The sequence below is a fragment of the Maniola jurtina genome, chromosome 14, assembly GCF_905333055.1.
Source record: "Maniola jurtina chromosome 14, ilManJurt1.1, whole genome shotgun sequence".
Taxonomy (NCBI): domain Eukaryota; kingdom Metazoa; phylum Arthropoda; class Insecta; order Lepidoptera; family Nymphalidae; genus Maniola; species Maniola jurtina.
Genome location: NC_060042.1, coordinates 7169299 through 7191707, shown reverse-complemented (window position 1 = coordinate 7191707; position 22409 = coordinate 7169299). Strand labels below are relative to the sequence as shown.

Genomic DNA, 22409 nt, shown 5'->3' with positions numbered 1-22409 from the left:
AGAACCCGTTGTTTTCCAATGACAGTTTATAAAGTAGCCTAGATTGATCTTTGCATTGTCCTCTACCTGCCCACGAAAGTCCCGTCAAAATTGGTTCAGTCGTTTTGACGGCCCGAAAAAACAGATAATTAACCAAATATTTTAATTGTAAGTATTTGGATTTTGATGACCTTTAAATAACCGTACCTACCTACTGCTGTCCTATTTCCAAAAAGCGGTTAATTGCAAAAAGTAATTTTTGAGTAATCGAATCGCCAAAAGTGGGAAGTTTCATAAACTCATGTTTCTAAAAAAGAATGCTTCGTATAGCATAACTAAAATGCCTTAATCCTACGTAGTACCTACCTACCTATTATTTTTATACAAGCTAGAGAGCTTTCAAAATCACAGACCGACAGATACTGGAATTTTTTTTATTTGATTTTCAAGTACGCAGAAATTAAGGTGGAAAGTCTGTGTGGAAATTATTTAAAGCAGGTACGAGTTTTCTTCTTCATACTCTATTGTTTAAGAGTTTTCGTAATTTTCACATTCATGGGAAACTGCTGCAGTTTCTTGTACCTAAGTAATTACAACATTCTACCTACGTCGTTTAATTCTTTAGTATTCTATAGAGACGCAACATAAAACGTAACCTGTTTAGAGGTTCATTAGTTATTTAAAATAAAATGTGTGACCCACATTTATTCACATGTCATGAGTCATGACCATTCGCAATGCCCCACATAGGTAGGTACTGTGCTCGAAACCTTTATCATTGCGAACCTTTTGCAACATTCACTAGCTCCGGGAACGTTTTTCCAAATACGGTCACATCGTTGGAAACAAGACCACGTCAATAGAAAAGTAGCTGCATAATCATCGGTCACTACTTACAAGAGTTGACTGTTGTGGCTTGAGGAACTACAAACCAAACCAGTCTCAGTAGGTACGTTACCGATAACCTGAGGCCAGAGCCTACAACACAAACGCTTGTTTTACTTCCAGTCACGCGCCAGACTTCGACGAAACGGCTGTGGTACTGTCGCAGTGCGCCCGCGCAACCGCCTTTCGAAATCACATTTTCTAACGTTGAAGTGTCATGACTTTGTGAAATATCGATACCTTTTGTAAATACCAATTTGTGTCGACGTTTAGTGAGATGTGATCATCAACTGTTCTCAAAGGTTTTGTGGATTGCGTTCATATTTTCACGGTAAGCATTTTGATAAAGTTATTCTGTTACACAAAGTAGTATTTGTAAGTTAAGTAGAATTTATCTTTAATTTAAAATAAATAAAAGAGTAAAATTATTACCTACTCGTGTAAAAGTGTTGGCAATAAAAGAAATCCCCTGATTTATACTTTTTCTTCCTATACTTTTTTCTGATGACCTTAATAATTTATATACTTACTTAAATCTTCTCGGTGAATCAGTCAATCTATGTGTATTCATGAAAAGAGAATGAAAATCCTTAGACTAGTTTCTGAGATTAGCGCGTACAGAGCTACAGAAAGAAATACACGACTTATGTGCAATAGTGATAGTCGGTATTTATTGATAAATCATAACTTATGTAACCTAGAAAATGTTTATGAAAAAAAAGGTCTTAAATATTATAAGAAATATTATTAAAAGTAATATAATGACGTAATATTGCTCACGTAGTTAGATACCTAGTAGATACGTTTCACTACCTAAATGATTAAATAAGCATTCATTAATTATATAATTTAATTACTACTAAATTATATAAGTAATAATTATTATATAAGTATATATATATTATTTACTACAGCTTATTTAAAATTTTATGCAATTTAATAGATTAATTACGTTCTTGTTCTACATTCCATGATGTAACATAGTAGCATTGCATCTTATCGACAAACAAGGACACATGTGTTACTAAACAATACACACCTGATGTGTCGTCATTTCATGACCTTAGCGATTTCCTTTATAACTCAAAATAAAAGTTATGGATCAAGATTACTACATAACGCATAAAATGAAGAATTTCAAGATAAGAAGTTACACAAAATCCACGTTCGCATACACAAAGTTACGTAAAACTTTTGGGAGGCAGCCGTTATTTCAAATGGTACCTGCGCATATAATAGATTCCATAAACCCTGACCAAGAACTGCAGAAGGAGTATATACTTCGAAACCCCGTACACCGTGAAGTACAAGCATCCCTACCACAATCCGAACACGAGACAAACACAAGACGAAGAGTTATGCATGAGCAAGGAATAAACCATACTGAAGGTGGTTGGCCTCCAGATGTTCATCTTTACAATGAAGATCACCTCAATCGTCATCGTCGTCGAGTACAACATGAAGATAATTATATACATTCTATTCTAAACATGAAACCTTACGTGGAACACTTAATAGATCAAAACAACGCAATCGATATGTATCAAACATATTTTGCTGACATGCAACCCCAAACACCTGTTGAGAAATATAATATTCAAATTGCTAATATATTTCGAGACCCATTTTGTCGACCCGTATCATGTATTACCTGGACAAATGAAAAAATAGCAAAATTAGTCGCGTCGTATTGCTACAAGATGTATCCGGAATCTGAAACAAAATCAAAAAAGATTTGCTATGTTTGGGATGTAAACAAGCAAACTTCTCCTATATATGAATTTTCTCCCACTCATGGATGTTGGCAAGTAGCATGTTCGCCATTAGAATCTGATTTATTAATAACTGGACTTGGAAATGGCACCGTTAGCGTATTTGACATTCGTGTAAGTTCTAACTCTGTAGGTAGCAGTTCTATCTACAACTCTCATTTTGCACCAGTTACAGCTCTACTTTACACAAATTCCCGAACGAACTCAGAATTTTTTACCGGATCTCCAGATGGCCAATGTCTCTGGTGGGACAAAAGAAATCTTTCTAAACCTATTGATCGTTTACAAATGTCTGTCAAATTAGCAGTAAATGAAGAACCATCATTTATTAATTCTCAGGGTGTAAGCGCTCTTGAATTTGATCGTGGTCTACCGACAAAATTTTTGTGTGGTACAGAGTCAGGGTTAATTATAAACACTAATCGCATGGGCAGAAGCCGTTCGGAGATTTTGACCTCATTTTGGGATGCACATACAGGACCAGTGAAGGCGGTACAACGGAGCCCGTGTACTTTGAGAATGTTTATCTCTTGTGGAGACTGGAGGGTCCGCATTTGGAGTGAAGAAGTTCGCACTGCTCCTATAATAGTAACACGTCCATATCGTTATCAAATTACTGATGTATCCTGGGCTCCTCTGCGATTTTCTAGTTACATGGCTGTATCGGAGGATGGTATATTTCATTATTGGGATCTTCTTCGAAAATATAATCAACCAGTTGCTAATCTACACATATCAAGCCACGGACTCAATAAAGTTACACCTCATCCAGAAGGCCAATCTATCGCTGTTGGTGATAATGAGGGATCATTATTTTTACTACATTTGTCGGATAATATGATTTTTCCCGGTCCAAACGATAAACAGTTGATGCATCAGACTTACAATCGTGAAACCAAACGGGAACATAATGTAGATACGCGTCTTAAAGAGCAACGATTGAAAATGCGGACAGGAGTAGAACCACCAACTGTGTTTAATGAAGAAGAAAATAGCGATATTGATGATCTTGAGGAAGTTACTAAAGAATATTTTAACACTGTTAAAAAAGAGATAAGTCAAATGGGTGGAGCTTTAGCTGGCGATTCATGATATAGCAATGTTTCATCTTAAATGACGAAACTTCAATTTTTTTTTACTTATACGAGTATGAATTTGCTCTATTGCTTGTTTTTACCTACATGTGAATGTAATAATGTCACCATTAATTTTGTTTAGTAAAGTCCTCGTATCTAAACAATATTAAAAGTAAAAGGTGACTGATTGACAGACCGATCCAACGTGCAGCTCGAGCTACTCCGAGCTTCTCTGGATGGATCGGTCTACTTAATAGCTATTTGCATATCATATTATGCAAATAGCTATGAAGTAGACATTCGCTAAAAAGATGTTTTTTTTAATCAGCCTCTAAGGGGGTAAAATAGGGAGTTGAAATTTGTCCACGTGGACGAAGTCGCGGGCATAAGCTAATTAGGTATGTGCTGCTATAGGTCATCGATATTTATAAAACGATTCAAAAATCTGTTAGCCCGCATGTGTTCGTAATATTTCTCAGAATACATCCGGCGTATTGACAGAGGGTCACGCTCACGATCGACTCCAAAATATGATGATGCAGCGGCGCGCCCGCTCGCCGCTAAGGGGAAGAATGTTATTAATAATATTAAAAACCTACCTATGAGAAGTATGCACAACTAATGATTATTAACACTAATTAATAATAAATTAACAATAAATAATATCCACTGTATAAACTTTACTAAATACGTCAATGTTATAAAAAGTTTCCCTATATCCAGAAGTACGAGTAACATAGGCTATTAATTATAATATGTACTGTGGTCATCCACAGTACATATTACTATTATTAGTTATTATTAGTAGTCGCGTGGAAAAGCTAGTAAATTTAAGATAATCCAAATAGGGACTATGCTTAATTCTGAATAATATGAGCTGATTAACTATAAGGAAGTAGGATACTAAACAGTTTCTAACTATTTAAGACACTGCTTTAAGCAAACTGCGGCGGTGTTTACTTTACCTTCTGCAGTGAAAGCCCAAATATTTCTATATCTACTGCTACTTACATCGTGTTTCGTACGAAATTACATCACAGCAATATTTTGTTTATGTTAGTCGACGTTACTAGTTCGAGTACATTAAAGGATTGGGTATGCACAACGCGTAACGGCTAGCACTCATAATGGAAATAAGTTCGACGCGACTTCATTTAAATTTGGAGTACATAGCTATTAAAGTGACTCAAAATAAGTTTTTTATTTTATTCTAATACAAGGAACATTATGAAGTAGTTAAGACAGCATAGAGGACTCACATACGCGCCACGCTATCACCATTTGCGATGTTTCTTAGAGTTCATAATATACTTTCTTGCCTTGCCATTGGGCGTATAATACAAACCGAAGGCAAGCGAAGACAAACTGTGTGCGTGGCTAATAGATGTAGATAGAATCAGGGAAGGCGAGTGAATTGGTACCTGAAACCAAAGAGGTTAAGTTAACTTTGATTCTAAATACCTGACTTTATATCAACAAAGGTGAATGGCCACGCCCGCAATTACCCTTTCCTTGGTTTTGCTGATCGGTCTGAATATGGTTTATGGACTCTAGGGTTCAGATTGTAGGTATTTGTTTTATTGTGATACTCAGCTGTAAAACTACGTCATGGGTTGTTACCGTTGCGCTTTATCACTCCTTGTGCGGTCTAGATCTTAAAGGCTTTCACTTACATAAAGTACGACAGATATTGCTCGTATGCGACCACGTCATTTTATTATTTACGAGTGCAAGGAGTTATAACTGTATGAAGCACGATACACTGCAAACGTGACATCTGTGCACTCTGAAGTGCGAACGTCTTCAAGCAATTCCTTCGTACAACTTCTAAAAGTTGTTTCTTACGCGCGTTGTATTTGTCCAGACCTTTAAAGTGCGTCACGGGCCGCGGCTACTTTCACCGGAGCCGCTGAACTTGCTACGTGCGCGTCGTAAGGCGAACTCATTTTCTTCCGCTTTGAACCATTTTAGCGCAGCATAAAGCGTTACTCTTTATACCTCTAAGGTAAAACAGTTATTTTATACTTAACTTTAATTTTGTATTCCATAATATTACATTACAATAATTGTTCAGGCCTGGTTCATGTCATATTTTCATTTTAGAGTTCCGTACGTCAAAAAGAAAAAGGATTGTCCGATCACTTCGTTTTCCATCAAGTGATTTTTATCAGGAATGCGTATAGAGGCTTATCGTGAAGGTATCGAGTTGGAATTAACATCAAATACTTACTTAGGCTCTACGGTCCTGAAAGACTGCTGAAAAAAATTGGTTGTCTGTAAAGTCGGTTTACTGACGATAGTTGAACGTGACAACAAAGGCCGATTGTGCTTCTTTGTCGCTCGTTCCGCGCTCTCGCTTGCACTTCAAGCCTTACATGGAACGCCTCAGAGCGAGGTAACGCCGCATGAGTCATGTTTTTTCGTGCGTGCAGCCGGCTCTATCGAATTATAAGACGTTGTCACGTCAAAAATCGAGCTTCTAATTCAACATAATTAAAATAATTTTATCTTAGTAAAAAAAATTAAAATAGGTATGTTAGTAGGTACCACGTTTTGTAAACAGACTTATAAAAAGTATGAAATAATATTTTAATAGTTAGCTATGAAAATACCTACTTGCAAGACTTAAAACGAAAAACGTGGGGCGCACACTGACCTTAAAGTCCGCAATGTCCTTCGTTGCCTCGATCGATATCGACCTTCGTTTCCTCGAACATGGATGAAGTCGATGGCGTCATCTAGATATAAATTAAATGAAGGTCTTATTTACTTTCCAAAGATATCATAAAACCCCATATAGGCAAAGCTCATACAAGCCATTTTAAAAAGGGAAGATAATTTCGAACCCTTGTACCGTGACACAGGCACAGCCACGCAGAATGAATGTATATCTACAAAGATATTGGAGCAGCGTTTACGCACCTTTTGACATCTTCGAGCGTGCTTCAAAAATGGTGACCCGTTAACAGGGTTGCCTATTTTCCATCTGTTAGGTAGTCGTAGTCTCGACGATTTTCAAAGAACTGCTAGAATCATAACTTATTAATATAATAATAATATGTAAGTATGTGAGATTGCACGTACCTAGATACATAATTAATTGTACACAATTAATTTGGAATGTTACGTTCACTACTGGTTCACGATGTAGGTTAATGTCTGACACGAACATACAAGGAGCTTTAGTTTTTCTAGGTATAAATAATATCTTATTTATATAAACTAAATAAATTATCCTTACATAGAGCAGAAGAAGATTGATGCTCTGGAGATGTGGTGCTGGAGGCGGATGCTAGGAGTCTCATGGACCGAATTTCGCACCAACGTCTCTATACTCCAAGAACTCGGAATTAAACAACGGCTTTCAGCGTTAGTACAGAGTCGCATATAGAAATTCTTTGGACACGTCTCCCGGCGTGAGAGTAACTCCATCGAGCGTCTTGTCGTGCAGGGCAAGGTGGAGGGCACCAGAGGGCGAGGAAGGTCGCCCATGCGATGGACCGACCAAATTAAATCTGCTGTGGGCGGTCCCTTGCACGAGTGTACCAGGCTGTCAGCCAGCAGGGAGAAGTGGCGAATGCTCGTGAGGCGTGTAACATCTGCCCTCAAAGACGTTGCTTCATGATGACCACGACCGCTCTGTCAAGAGTGACACGACAAAGAAGAAGAAGACATAGAGCAAGCAGTACCTACCATGTCTGTCATTCATTAATGCTGTATCACCTACTGAGACTGACTACATCCCCACCGCACTGATTTTTTGCAGTTTGTTCGGTCTGATCTCAATAAACTACGTAACTATGGATTTTCATACGGTTTTAACCAATAGAAAGAGAAATTATCTTAGGTTAAGTATGGCTTGCGCTGCGTAAATTACGAGTTAAAATTACATTCAGTAAGTAGTTAAAATTACAATTGAAATTTCGTGATAATCAGTTAAACGGATGGGCTGTCAAAAGCTAGCAGACAGACAGACGCACTTTCGCATTTATAATAAGTATAGATATTAATTATTATTTATCTTGTGCGTGATTTTTAGTAAACAAAAATTAAATAAAACCATCACGAAAAAGCGTGCAATATTTTAATAACATGTAAAGTGTTAGATCCGAGTAGAGTGTGACTAAATACATACTTTTAGAAAACATTCTCAAGCGTACTCTTTTTATAAACTTTTTATAAAGGCTCTAAGTGTGGGAACATTGTTAGAATAATTATTATCAGTGCTGACTCACCTCACGTACGAACATAAAATTCGAATAAAACAACTTAATATTATCATTTTTCACAATACGTAGCGTGCTTCGTTCAAGCATTTAACTGTACCTGGTTAATAAAGTTAATTCAAACCGATGAATATATATATGAATATATATACATATATATAATCTACATTATTTATTATATCACATTTATAGCACAGTCCTTGAGATTATATTTATACCAATATTCTGTGCTTTACACGTAGCTTAACCACATGAGTATGTAGATATCCAACATCGTCAATTAAGTAGCTACCTACCTACTTACTATTCTATACATACAATTATAGAACTGAATTACTATGCATTAGGTATATTTATTATACGAAGCTCATGTTTATTTACAAGTCATCTTATCCAAGACACCCGTTGCAAAATTTTTGTCTGCCAAACAAACATTTTAAATACAATGTCTCTCATATCTTTCTGTTTTTCCAGGTTAATCTTCGAAACGTCTAAATCGTTGACTTAGTAGACTTTCTCAGGCAGGTAGAGTTTTGTGCAAGGAGTGATATTTTACATCCCGGAAAAACAAAGATTTTCTACGGTAGGAGAGCTTTCAACAATGTTAAACATGCAAGGTCTTTTTTTTCAATTCCAAAGTGCTGCCCAAGTTTGACCACCCATCCAACTACGGACCTGATTCTTGCTGACATTTGATATTTCCTATTGTTGAAGGACATACAGCATCCGCGATATTACAACTAGTTTGCTATGGGTTAGTAATTCAGTCAACGGAAACGAAAAAAGTTACTTACCTTGCTTATACAATGGAATGTAATACGAGAAATACGAAATAGTCCTCTAAAGTCATTACCTACTTTACAAATAGGAATACATAATAGTATGTAATTGTTATTCCTTAGCGGAGATAAAAAAAAACAAATCACAAATTTTCTGACTAAAACGCATATAAATTATGCGATGCGCTTAGGTACAAGTATGCATGGCTTCGAATCGTCCGAATCTTCGACGCGAGGAAGTGTGCGAGGTTTTATGAGATTTAATATACAGAATTCTAAAATTCGTTTCGTTTGACTCGTTCGACGCCTACATCAAAAGAATAAAACCATGACACTTGAAAATTCAAGTAAAAACCAGTTAAGTGTGAGTCGGACTCGCTCACGAAGGGACCGTAGCATCGTACTAGAAATAACACAATTTTTTTGGAGATGTAATTTACGGTTCACGGATTTTCCCCTTTATGTAGGCACCTATTTTTGCTGCAAGACATTGCAATATGCTAAATTTCATGATTCTAGTTCAACGGGAAATATTTCTCTGGAGATACGGATCCCTAAAAACAACTTTTTAATTAATTAATTTATTTAGAAACTGCATTGCCACATATTATCACACATAAGAGAGCAAGTGGGTTATCAATCTATTACCTAAATCATAACTAGGTAGGTACGTCTTTAATTACTCGTAATAACATACCTACTCATAACAATATTTCATACAACAAAAAATTACTTTTGCCTGCGTCTGTTTGCCTTTCCAATTCGTTCCATTAAAACTAATAATATTATGTATTATCAAGTTTATTTTACTCTTGTATGAAATTAACCCAAAAAAGTAACCGTGCTGTTTTTTAGTTTAGTCGGCTAGGTAGCTACCTACTATATTTTTGTGAAAATTCTAAAAGTAGGGACAATAGGGATGAAGATTCTTTTCGGACTACTTGTATATTGTATGTAGAGCTCCACTAGTAGCAAGGATGCATCTTGAGGGTAATAGATTTTGTTTCCCTCGACGTAGGTACCTATTCATTATATTATTAGGTAGGTACAAGTTTATATAAGGTTACTTTCATTACACGCTTCACGCTGCCTTTGTTTTTATCCATAAAACACAGTTTGTAAGGTTGTTAGTATAACAAGGAAGTTGTCACGGCACCACGGCACTAACGTAGTGCCAACCTACATACCATCGGACTGACCGTGGACTTTGCAGTAACACGGTATTGTTTGGAAATGTAGGTAATAACTACACGTTTACTTGTTTAATTATTATTAATAAGTATCATAAATGCGAATGTTACTTTCTTTCTGCCTGTTTGTGCCTTCTTCGCACTTTAACCAACTTGACATTAAGATTGCGGCCATAATACAAATATTGTTATACTTACAACATATCTTTGACTTAGGTACATATAATATTATAATTTTATCTAAATTTAATACCGGCACATTAAGACTGGCCTAGGCAGTCTTCTAGACATAGGTAGGTATCTAGATTGGTCAGAAAACTTATGTGACAGAAACTGAAGTTTTGGCTTTGGACTAAGCTTTCTGGGATTGCCTAGGCTAATCTGTAGACTAGAGTCTAGACTATAATATATTATTGCAAAAAGCTTATGAATATATTTTTAAGTAGGTGTAAATTCTCATACACGCTATGCGACCAAACAATATGGAAAATTAATCAAGACCAGTCCGACCAGTCCTAGCTCTCTGGAGTCTGGACAATAAACCAAAGCTGAATTAATTGGAACTGAATGACAACAAGTCATTATGAACGTCACCGCCCATTCTGCTTATTACGGGTCACGTCATAATATAGGTTCTGAGTTCTGACTTCTCTGATACACGTTATGGTATGAGTATAAAATTATTTTATATGCTTTAGTAAAGCTCACAGACATTTTTGTTTTATGATAACTGAATTAAAAGTTTGTTTTACATTGATTTTTTTACTTACAATATGTTTGAACTACGAATTTAAAAAATCCGTGTTATGGTGCTTGGAAAAAATTAATCTTGTAATTCAATATATTTTTATTATATTTTCAGTTAATTTTGTAGGACTTAGTTATATAACGTAGAAATACATTTATTAATTATGCAAAGTAATTCCCGTGTAAGCTTTTCTTAGTTCGGATGCATAACACACGGTTTTATTGTTTATAAACTATATCAACTAAAGAATAAAATATTAACAAGCTATATAATTTTTACACTTCTTACTAGCTTACATAAACAATATTCAAATATTCCTGTATTTTTCGAACACTCGATACTTAAGTTTATAATGGGACTCATTTCAAGACACAATGTGCCTACTGGCATCATACCACATAATTTTATGTACCTACGTGTAACGCAAAACAATAGGTAACGATACGACAGCGTGAAAAGAATTCATGCCACTCTACATGTCTTAAGTAAATGGCAGCAAATTAATATATAGTATAGTTAGAACGGTTACGCACTGCATCCGATCCTAATCCGTGAAAATTCGTTACGAAGTAGTCATAGAACTATTTGTATGGTAGTTTATGCACTAGATCCGACTTCCATCATCCGATTTCTCATCTGTTTTTCGAGGCTTTTCTTTGCCTTTTTATAATATTGCTACTTCATTTCATAAAAATCTTATTGTGATGTACCAAGAGTAATATATCTATGTTAAGAAACCGTGAGGTGAGGTTGGATACCCAATAGAAGTAAGCTATTACTGTCCCATTCAGTTTGAGCAAGAAATACGCATATAATATGTATATTGAATAAGAATACTCATTAATGAGGTACATTTCATCAACGGTTTCATTCGTTCCTTCGTTCCATAATTTCACTTTTTAGTTTCTTAGTGTTTGCAATCAAAGGTGGCGGCGCTTTTTAATGTTTAATTGATTTTAAGCTTTGCTACTCTATGATTAATAACTCAATGCTCGTTATGGTGTAAGAACTGACGCATTCTCATTATTCGCCTTGATAATATACTCGTAACAATGGCGATAGCATGCTTTGTAAAATGTGTGGGTACGAGACTTCTAGTCTTGCGTGCTGCGAATGCCAATGTCAACTAATATGCAAACCGGTCCTTACTGTTATGTTTAACTAAAACTGTTTGACCCACATCACGTATTATCGCTAATTTATACGATATACAAAAATATATAGAAAAGTTAGTGGTCCACTGCCAGCTGTTACTTAGCACTCTTGCACTAGGCACCAAGTAAAAGTAGCCGCACATACAGCTACTTACTTTTATAAATTAGGTACATTACCCGAATCTCTTCAGGAATATGTATTTTTTTTACTTATTTATATAACTACTGGGTAACTTTGAGCTTTAACTTCATGCATTAATTATTATTATTATTTGTCTCTTGGAAGATGAATTTTTCACTTGGCTATGGAGCAATATGGTAATGCCTATTCAGAGTGAACCAAAAAAATTATAGGCAGATATATACAGGCTTTAAAATTTAAATAATATGATTTCAATATATAAGATTTGACCTTTATCCATACTTCAGTCTGACCTCAATATCATTCCCGAGAGGCATTCACAGATGCCTCAAAGCAACAGCCCTCCAAGCGATTTTAGATTTATAAATAGACATCGTGCATTTTATCGCCTTTACATGTGCTTATGTGCTTTTAAAAGGGGAGGAAGTCGAGAATAAGTGTCTTTAAAAACACTTCCTATACAAGTGGGTACGATAGCTTTAAGTACATTATAAGTTTTTTAGGGTTCCCATACGTCCAAAGAGTATAATAATATACGTCCAAATGAAAAATTTGGATTTCTTGGGTTGGATCACTTCTGTGTCTGTCTGTATGTCTGTCTAGCCTTGTTTCTGTTATCTATGAGTTCCACTCGCACTTGTCCGGTTTTTATTTTCATAAGGGACTTCCATCCATCTTCCAACGGATTTCTTCCATCTTGGTATCTACTTTTTACCTGCGTAATCAAATTACAAGCTATTCCAACTAAATCAAAAACCATACGATGTTATTCGACAACGGGTAGAGTACGTACTCTACCTAATAATAAATACCCATATCCCATTGATTAATATTGAATAGAGTAGTTGACAAAACCATCCTCCTTTCATGTTCTCTTCACTTCTTTTATAGTTGCACAATGCGGCATGCAATGCGATGAAACAAATGCTGGTGGCGCTGGCGCTGCTGACGGTGAGCGCTCACGCTCAGCTCCGGCCGGCCGACGCGCCCCCTCACATCAACGACACACGTGAGTGAGTCCTTCCATCTTATAGTCACACAGTGCGACACGCGATACATAGGGCAAGTGCTGGTGACGCTGGCGCTGCTGATGGTGAGCGCTCACCTTAGCTCCGGCCGGCCGACGCGCTTCCTCACATCAACGATACACGTGAGCGAGTCCTTGCATCATAACTAGTCACCTAGTGCTCGCGATGCGAGGGGCCAGATACTGGTGGCGCTGGCACTACTGACGACGCTCACTCTCAGCTCCGGCCGGCTGCAAGCTTCCTCACATCAACAGCACACGTGGTGTGTGAGTCCTTACATCTACATGAATAAACTAATATTATTGTACATAACTCCTTTAACTCATGTTAATCATGGTGTAAACAAAAACTAAAAATGTGTTAATATCAAGCCTCAATGCATGCAATGTGTGAATACGCTGGAAAAAGGCATTTTCTATCGACAATCGCATCGGAGCTAGTTCAAACATTGACACAAAGATGCATAGTGAATGTGAATAAAATACAGAGGCTGGCAATCGGTCAGTCCCGTTAATTGAACGGCACACTAATCGTACTCACATACTTACTCGCTTTCCTTTTGGAAAACGTTGAAATGAATACATTAGTTACACGGTGTTAATGTAACGAATTACCAACCGGCCATCACAATGATAGACGAGAGGTAGAGGCACCATTGCAACTACCTACCTAATTTTTGGAATAAAAAAATTAATACCACAACAACCATACCTGGGTGGGTATCATCAGAAAATATAGTAGATTAGATAGATTTACTAGAGGGTTTCCTATAATTTTCGTTGATACTTGAAAGCTTTAGAAACTATCACATTCAGAAACCCAAGAGACTTCTTGGCGACTTTATGAACGCGCTAATTTTGACTCTTATGAACCACATGTTGGGCTACATGAAATTATTTTGAATTTGAACTACTCATGAAATCAAAAAAATTAGGGGTTGTAGTGCTTTAATAAAGGCTTGGCCAGTCACAACGCGTAACGACGTTGAGTCCAATGGTGGCTCCTAGAAGTTTTGTACATAATTACAAAGGATAAAGGCGTACTTAGCGTGTGTTTAACCGTATACAAGTAGAGGTTCATGCATTCGACCTGTGCGTTTGCACGTGGTGCTTAATACGCACCAAGGAATAAGGCACCTTGTTCATGAAAACACGGTACCTTTATTGTATATAGCGAGGCGCCGCCAATGAAACTTGAGCTGATATAATATGAGAACATTCATGCAGAAGCATTTTAACGCACGTTTGGTCTATTGGCTTATATAGATTTCCTTGCATAAAGCAGCGGCGTTCCTTGCATAAAGGCGGAGACCGCTGCATGCGCCGCAGTTTGCGCAGAGTGCGTGTGAGGTAGGGTGATTGTGGTGTATGCTATGTATGCTGTGTATGGTGGTTATTTGTATGCGGTTGCAGGCACCACCTCGGGTATCGCTGTGGCTGCGGGTGCAACTACCCGCTTTTCCATGAACGGAATAATCACAAACTCCGCCGCGCCACGCAATGCCCCGCGTCCCCCGGAAAAATCGTACTCGCGTTTAGTGTGACGTGCTGCCGTGCCGCTATAGCTGCGCATTCTATCTGCCCAAGCCTTAAAATAGTGGCAATTATTTCAGGATGCGGTCCCGAGTGCGTCCGCTGTGCAGCGGACGGGTGCGTCAAGTGCGCTCGTCTGCTCATCTGGCCAGGCGGAGTGTGCGCGCACGACTGCCCCGCAGGCACTCGCGAGGCCTGGGCACATGACGACCACCTAATGGGTCGGGTGTGCTACCCTGCTCACACTTATAATGAAGTCAGTATACAAGAGGGTTTTTTTATCCATAGAATAGAATAGAACATATTTTTATTCAAGTAAACTTTTACAAGTGGTTTTGAATCGTCAAAATAATTTACCACTGGTTTGGAGTGACGTTCATACTACTTAATATTACAAAAGCGAAAGTGTGTCTGTCTGTCTGTTACCTCTCTAACTTTGCGCGGCCCAAACGTTTAACCGATTTTGAGGAAAAGTGCAGAAATAGCTTGCATCCCAGAAACGGACAGGATTTTCCGTGGTAAAAAAGTTTACCTTAGAAAACGAAGTCTCGGGCATTATCAAGCTAGTTTAGGAGTATCCTTGCGTTTTCAGATATTGATGCAACCTGTGATAGTGCGTCAATAAATTCTTTTGTTCTTGAGTTTATTATATACAGAAGTTTTTATTGGTGAACCTAAGTATCTAATATCTTTTAAGCCAAGTACTATATTCTGAGCTTGAAAGCTTATTTCTTTTATGGTTACGAGTACATAGATAATATCATATCTACTTATAGATATCGACTTATAGATCGTATATTTTATTGAAGCAAGTAATCTATAAGATAGGTATCTGACTTTAGATTCCTTAGCACCTATTCATTAGCTTTGACCACAATAATAAACACTTCAAAGTATCTAAATACCTACTTTGAAAAAGCTCACAAGAAGCTTCACCTTTGAAAAAAAATTAATGGGACACGGTTAATAGTATGTCATTAGACTCAGCATTCCGTATAAAGTATTAGAGAAACTCTACCGTAATCTCAGAGAAGTAGGATTACGACATCGCTGGTTCATTCAGTACAAGCAGCGAGATAATTTGAAATGCAGATACCGCGGAGTAAAAACTGCATAAGTATAAGTAAAACAGATACGCGTAAGATGAAAAATAGGTCACAGAATATCAAAAAAGCTGGTTTAATGTTCATGCTTTCATGGAATCAAAATGACGAAATATGCCATTACTTAAGGTCCTCTTATAAGCACCACAAGAAGAGTTTCCTATAAATACACTCATAATAATTTACAGTTCTACACCAACGACTGATTGTAGATGGCCTAGAAATATATTTATAAAAAACTGTGCTGTTGAAATGTGGTCCGTCTAAATAGATATGAAATCGTGATGGATTTTGAGATGGTTTTTATGTAGTTTAATCTGATAGCAGAAGGACAAATCATGAAAAAGGTGTAATGTGGTAGAGTTGTGTCAGCAGTGAATTACAATAACAATATCGCAATACAGCTTATATTTTTGGGTCATTTGTAGGAAAGGCAGTACCTACTTAACTCCTAAACTTTATTTAACTAGGTAGGTACCTAGATATATTATGAAGCATGGTCGTAGGTGTCGGTTTACAAAAAGGTGCGTAAACACCGCGCCAGAATCTATAATAATAATCTGTGGCGTATGTAGCGTGCATGCGTGTCACACACACAGGCGTGTGAATTTGTCTTCACTTTTTAAAATACGAATGTATGAGCTTTGTTTATCTGGAGTTTTTATATTTATAAACATCATTGACCAAAACAAACATTCGTATTGCAGGTGTTAGTCGGTGGTGCATGCGGCGCGATCGTATGCATAGCGTTGGTGGCCGGAATAGCCGCATACACTCGATGTCGCAGGAGCGCGCGTGCGCAGGCGCAGCCTCTACCGCAGCCTCATCAAGACGACGACGTGCAGCTGCGCGAGTTCCACAAACAGCTGGACTGTTTAAGAGTAAGTACAACTTTTATAGACTGATAACGGCTGCCATGTTTTGAAGCTTGCTTGTAGGTGTTGTTTTGCCTAAAGATGTAAAAACACCATGCCAGTATCTAGTTATCTGTGCCGCTGCACACCTGCATGTCACACACACAAGCGTTTCGTACGCTTGTTAGGTACTTTTTAAAATTATAATATTTTAAGTAGGTAAGTAGGTATTTACTTATATATTTTTCGAAGACTCGCAGTATAATTACGCATAGACAGAGTTTCTAGGCGAATAGCTCAAATGAAAGCCAAGGATGATAGTGAAAAACTCGGAAAATCAAAAAGTTAATGAAAAGTTACCACATGATTTTTTAAGTCATGCATGAAGTCAAAGGTACCAATCAGCGAATCCACAATATTTTAATACAGTATGAAGTATAATAATTAATATGTTATTAGGGCGGACGGTCTTTACTGTAGGTACCTACTTGTGTATGCAATGTGATGTTAGTCACAAAACGTAACGGTCTACCTGTTCTTTTCGAGAGCGTTACAATTTATGAAATTTCTACATTGACGTGTGATGCTTATGATTTTCACGTTAATAACATACGTTTTGAACGCTACGCCGCTAGCCGTGCCGCCCCGTTGAAGCGTGAACGAGCCTTAACGTAGCGTGAAAACATGTCTATATTTACGAAGAACAACGAGTAACAACTATGATACAGAGATATTATATAAATATATACCTAGTCGTACATACATAAAATTAAGAACGACTACTTACTTGATGGCAAATGTTGAAAACAACTTGTTATGACTTTGTGCTAAAAAAATCATTGATAACTATCATTGATACCATTTATCAACAGACAGACAGACGTACAGATAGACCGACATACAGACAGACAGACAACAAAGTGATCCTATAAGGGTTCCGTTTTTCCTCTTGAGGTACGGAACCCTAAAAATCAAAATAGCTCATCATCATCATCATCATGATTAACCTTTCGCCCAGGCCCACTACTGTCACGGGTCTCCTCTCAGAATAAAGAAGGGTGTAGGCCAGTTCCTAAAGTAATAAAACTCCTTGGTTCTGGCCATACTCCACCACGTACCTTTAAGCGGCAGGTTTCCTCACGATGTTTTCCTTCAATGTTGAAGCAAGTGATATTTAATTGCTTAAAAGAAAAGACACAGAACTCCGAAAAGTTAGAGGTGCGTGCCAGGGATCGAACCCCCGATCACCTGAATAGGAGGCGGACGTCTTAACCACTAAGCCATCGTCATCATTATCAACCGATAGAAGTCCACTTATTATCTTGTATCATGGATTTAATTTTTTAGTAAGTAATTTGATACAAACGTTTGTCGTCTCTACACCTTTCTGTAATCAAAGACCATGCGATACCTTTGCTGTCTCACTTTCGAAAGTTTTATAAGGAGATCTTGCCTCACACCACTCTCACTGTCGTACAAACCAGTTCTATTTGCAAATCACGTCAATGTTCACTCGCACATATCTAATGTATGTATCCTGAATACTATCATAATATATCAAGTTCGATGGAATATGATTGATATTGAACCGCTATCAATTTAGTTCAGTCGATTAATTCTTACAATCAGTTCGAGATTCCGAACTTTCTCTGAGAGGATATTTGATAGGTAGATAGGTACCTAAGTATAATATTATCGCGTAATACGTAACGATGTTAGTGAGTCTGATATCTTTAAGTAACACTAGAGTACTAAAAGTGAGTTGCAAAATTGGTTTTAAGCTATTTAAAGAAATCCGTAATAAACGATCGATTCATTTTAATATGTAGGTGTCATTAAGTATATAAGGATTTTTATAGAGGTACGTATGCACCTACTTATTTATTTTTTCTATTCCAGCCTCATGCATACACTTTACTAGCAATATTGAACCACACAAGACATCAAGTGCGGGAGCTCTACCAACTTGGAAACAATGATGCTGCTATGGCCTACAGGTTAATTTTTATTATTTCTCGATTTAACTAGAATTACCAGTACCTCTCCTTTACTTGATTTTTTAACACCTGCCGAAATCCTTAAACCCTTGTTTTTAATTATTAACATTGCAATATTTGTGTAAAAATCCATACTAATATTATAAATGCGAAAGTTTTAGGTCTGTCTGTCTGCTAGCTTGCTGTTCACGACCCATCTTTTTAACCGATTTTGACGAAAGGTACAGAGATAGCTCTCATCCCGGGTAAACAGAGACTACTTTTTATTCCGGAAAACCTAAATGAGTGGGCATCATCTACTTGGCACAGAGATACTTTGTCGTGGAGACAGACATATAAACTACACTTTAGGCCGGTGAATCAAAGAGTTCCCACTGTATTTAAAAAAATTAAAATCCACATGAAGTTGCGGGCATCACTTAGTGTTATATAAATCTAATATTCGCTTTTATACGCAGTTGTGTGCTGAGTGACCTGGCGAAGCTTCTCATTCTTCTAAACAAAGCGCAAGTGCCTGTTGTTCCCGAGGAGTGGCCAAGATTGTCTAGTTGGGCTGAAAGGTAAGCAATTACTCCACTTACCTACTTACTACTAACTCTTACTATATTTCTAGTAAATATAGTGGCGGGGAGCGGGTGGATGAGGGAGGCGGAGGACCGTGTTTGGTGGCGCGCTCTTGGAAAAGCCTATGTCCAGCAGTGGACGTTTACAGGCTGATGGATGGATGGATGGATAGTAAATGAAATGAAAATATACTTTGGTAGTCGTGTTTCGATCGTAGACAAAACCAATTAAAACCCCATGACTGCAATGCCCCCTGCATCATATTATTCTAATTCTGGTACTTAGACATCTGGTAACATAGAGTTCTATGTCATCATAATATTATTATTACAATGCTGGTAACTCTATGCCTAAACCCGCTTTAGTCCTTTGTATTCTGTTGTACTAACTGTATCACAAGCTCCGTTTTATCGGCTTGTAAGATAAAAAACTGCACTATTTATTTTCCTATTTCAGGATTCTGAAACGCTACAGCCGGATGAGTGTAGGCCAACAGCAGCAAGGGCAGTTGGTGAACTTCCTGCCTTCCCCACCGAGCCAGAGATCGGATTCCGATACGACGCAACAATCCTTCTCCACTTTCAAACCACCGTCCTATTCCCCAACTTCCTACGACAGTCATAATATCTTAGACAAAGACTTAGAAAATCAGTGCGAATGGAGCGACGCAGGAAGACCACCGAGCTATTCCCAAATAGAAAGAGAAAGTGAGACTATCGTCCTCTCAGATCCGTGGGAGAGGCGACCGATAGTGAGGAGAGAAAGTGTGTGGTTGGAAGACGAACTCTTCGAGATGACGAGGCGGCCGCAAGACGAACTTACCACAGAATTGTAGAAATAGAATTACTTAAATCCAATATGATTCAAATAAGAACGTTTACATTTGAATAATAAAATATTATTATACTTTGATGACTTAGTTCATAATTGCACTAACAAGCTGTGTTAAGCTCAGACTATTTAAATACTTAGCACAAATAGTAGATAATTTCGATAAAGTTTAGCATATGATCACTACTCTTGACCAGATACTAATATTGAAGTTATCAACTATTTACCTAATATTTATTTTTATATACTTTTGAGATAATTGAACTTAAAATAGCTCTCCTGTAAAATCAACAAATGTGTAAGTGTCAACTAAGCCATCGATTTATAGACACAATTTCCGGCAAAAAATATTGTTATCTAATTTCTAGGAAAATGATTTTAACTCATCCAAACATAGGATAAAATATATAAAGTATTACTTAAAAACAATATTCGAGTCGTATCGTATTTTTATTATAGGCCTATATATACATATTACGTATAAATTACAATTATAATGTTTAATTTAGGAATTTGAGGCAAACGCTCTGGGCACGCGGATAGCCTGTAAAGATAAAATTCACGGGCCTTTGTCTTTCCATAGAGCACCGCCCGACTGCGCGCCCGGGGCGCTTGCTATATCAAGTCCCTTACAAATCTGGCAAGTACAAATCTCACTAGATAATCTACTTCTTAAGTTAGGTGTTTTGTAATCATAACAAAAATGATAAAATAGGTATTTCAGAATGGTGCGTAATGTTAAATGCACTATTAAGAGAATACAGCTATAGTACGCGACAGGTTGAGATGGCAATCAGGGTGTAAGGCGGGGGGACGGCCCGCACACCCGCATGTCACCCGCAGCGGGTAAAGCCTGGGTTACAGTTGACATCTCAACCAGTCACGCACTATAGGTACGAGTATATTGTTAAAGTTAAGTAAGATATCAAAAATTATTTAATAATCTTTACTTAATATAAATGCGAAAGTGTGTAAGTATGTCTGTCGCTAGTTTTTCAATTCTAGACCGATCAATTTAACTGAATTTAACGTGTGCAGAACCAGCTGCATCCCGGGAAAGGACATGGTAGGCTAGTTTTTGTCTCGAAAAATTCCCACAGGATCATCCCATCAAAGAATAGAAAAGAATATAATTTTTATATAAATAAACTTTTACTTTTTAAATCGTCAAAATATAATTTACCACTGGTTGGGAATGCCGTTCCTACCGAGAAGAACCAGCAAGAAACTCAGCGGCTGCTCTTTTCAAATGTTCAATTTACAATAATATTAGGTATGCCATAATATTGTTGGAGCGAGTCTAATCCATCTTAAATCATCCAAGTCTAAGTAGTCTCGGGCATCAGCTTATAATATTATATCCACTAATTAGCAAAACGTACCTATTTACCTATAACAACTAACAACTATTATAATAGGTACGTAGTTAAGAAGATATTGCGATTTTGGTATCTATGTTACTGTTAATATTAAACTATAAGTTTACTGAGTAGATAGGTACTGATTATTATTATTGAAAGACTTTGCGGCGTATTCTAAATAATTTCTAATGTTGACAAAAAATGCTTCATGAGATATTATGTATCTAAAACGACTTTGATGTTTGTTTGATATTTGATTTTCTTTGATCGAAATAGTGTTATATTCAAATCCGTGGGCGAGTGGCGGCGCTAGACAAACGTGGACGTCGCGTCGGCTACATCAGCTTTGCGAGACATTTTCTAGTAAAAAAAAACATGAAATTAAGTGAGCTGAATTATACCCTAACACTATGTATGGTTCCAGTACATTTGGGATAGCCCAGTGACCAAAAAATAAAAAAGTAAAACGGACTTCAAAAACCACAAACACACTAAAAAGTATGAAGTCAAGTCTGAAGCGAGCATAATAAAAGAAACTACCAATTTAACAATCTAAGTGTGAAGCTCGCTCGACTTCATACATACATTACACGTGTAGAAACAAAAATAATTTTTTAGTTTTTAGTGTTTGAGGGTTTTGAAGTCGCGTTACGACGCGACGCGCCGCGAGACGCCACGACACACGCGACGCGCGACGCCCCGCGTCTCCGTAAATGAGGTCTTAACGCCAACCGCCGCCACTGCCGTGGTACATGGAAGACATTAAATAGGCTTATAGTACTTGCTTATACGATGTACATTGTACCTAACTATTAAAAATATTAATATTATGAGACAAGGCAAAGTTACATTCAGTGTTTATCTGTATAAAATTACGAAAAAAACCCAAAAATACAACGACTTAGGCTTAGAAAATAAATATTTTACTATGCAATATTATACTTTAATGTTGATGTTTGTGATTTTTCATGATTGTTAATTAAAAAAAATGAGTGCACATTTGTGTCAGTTTTATTGTAAACCCCTATTTTTTTGGATTCCGTACCTCAAAAGGAAAAAAGGAACCCTTATAGGTTCACTTTGTTGTCTGTCCGTCTGTCGTATCTGCTAAGAATCAATACCAAAGGGTAGGTACTTCCTATTACCTCGAGTCATGAAATTTGGCCAGTAACAATGTTTAATAGCACA

The 22409-nt window shown here is 37.2% G+C and overlaps 2 protein-coding genes across 2 annotated transcripts; both read left to right on the top strand.

Moving 5' to 3' along the window:
- Positions 1-629: 629 nt before the first annotated feature.
- On the top strand, positions 630-22222 carry LOC123872157. The gene is made up of 7 exons (XM_045916316.1): positions 630-1195; positions 12843-12960; positions 14592-14767; positions 16322-16495; positions 18368-18465; positions 18924-19025; positions 19486-22222. The coding sequence occupies exons 2-7, from the start codon at positions 12867-12869 to the stop codon at positions 19862-19864; spliced, it is 1023 nt and encodes a 340-aa protein (XP_045772272.1). The 5' UTR covers positions 630-1195; positions 12843-12866; the 3' UTR covers positions 19865-22222.
- LOC123872154 (dynein intermediate chain 3, ciliary-like) lies at positions 1798-4347 on the top strand. Its single transcript, XM_045916314.1, has 2 exons — positions 1798-3864; positions 4103-4347. The coding sequence occupies exon 1, from the start codon at positions 1962-1964 to the stop codon at positions 3726-3728; it is 1767 nt and encodes a 588-aa protein (XP_045772270.1). The 5' UTR covers positions 1798-1961; the 3' UTR covers positions 3729-3864; positions 4103-4347.
- Positions 22223-22409: the final 187 nt, after the last annotated feature.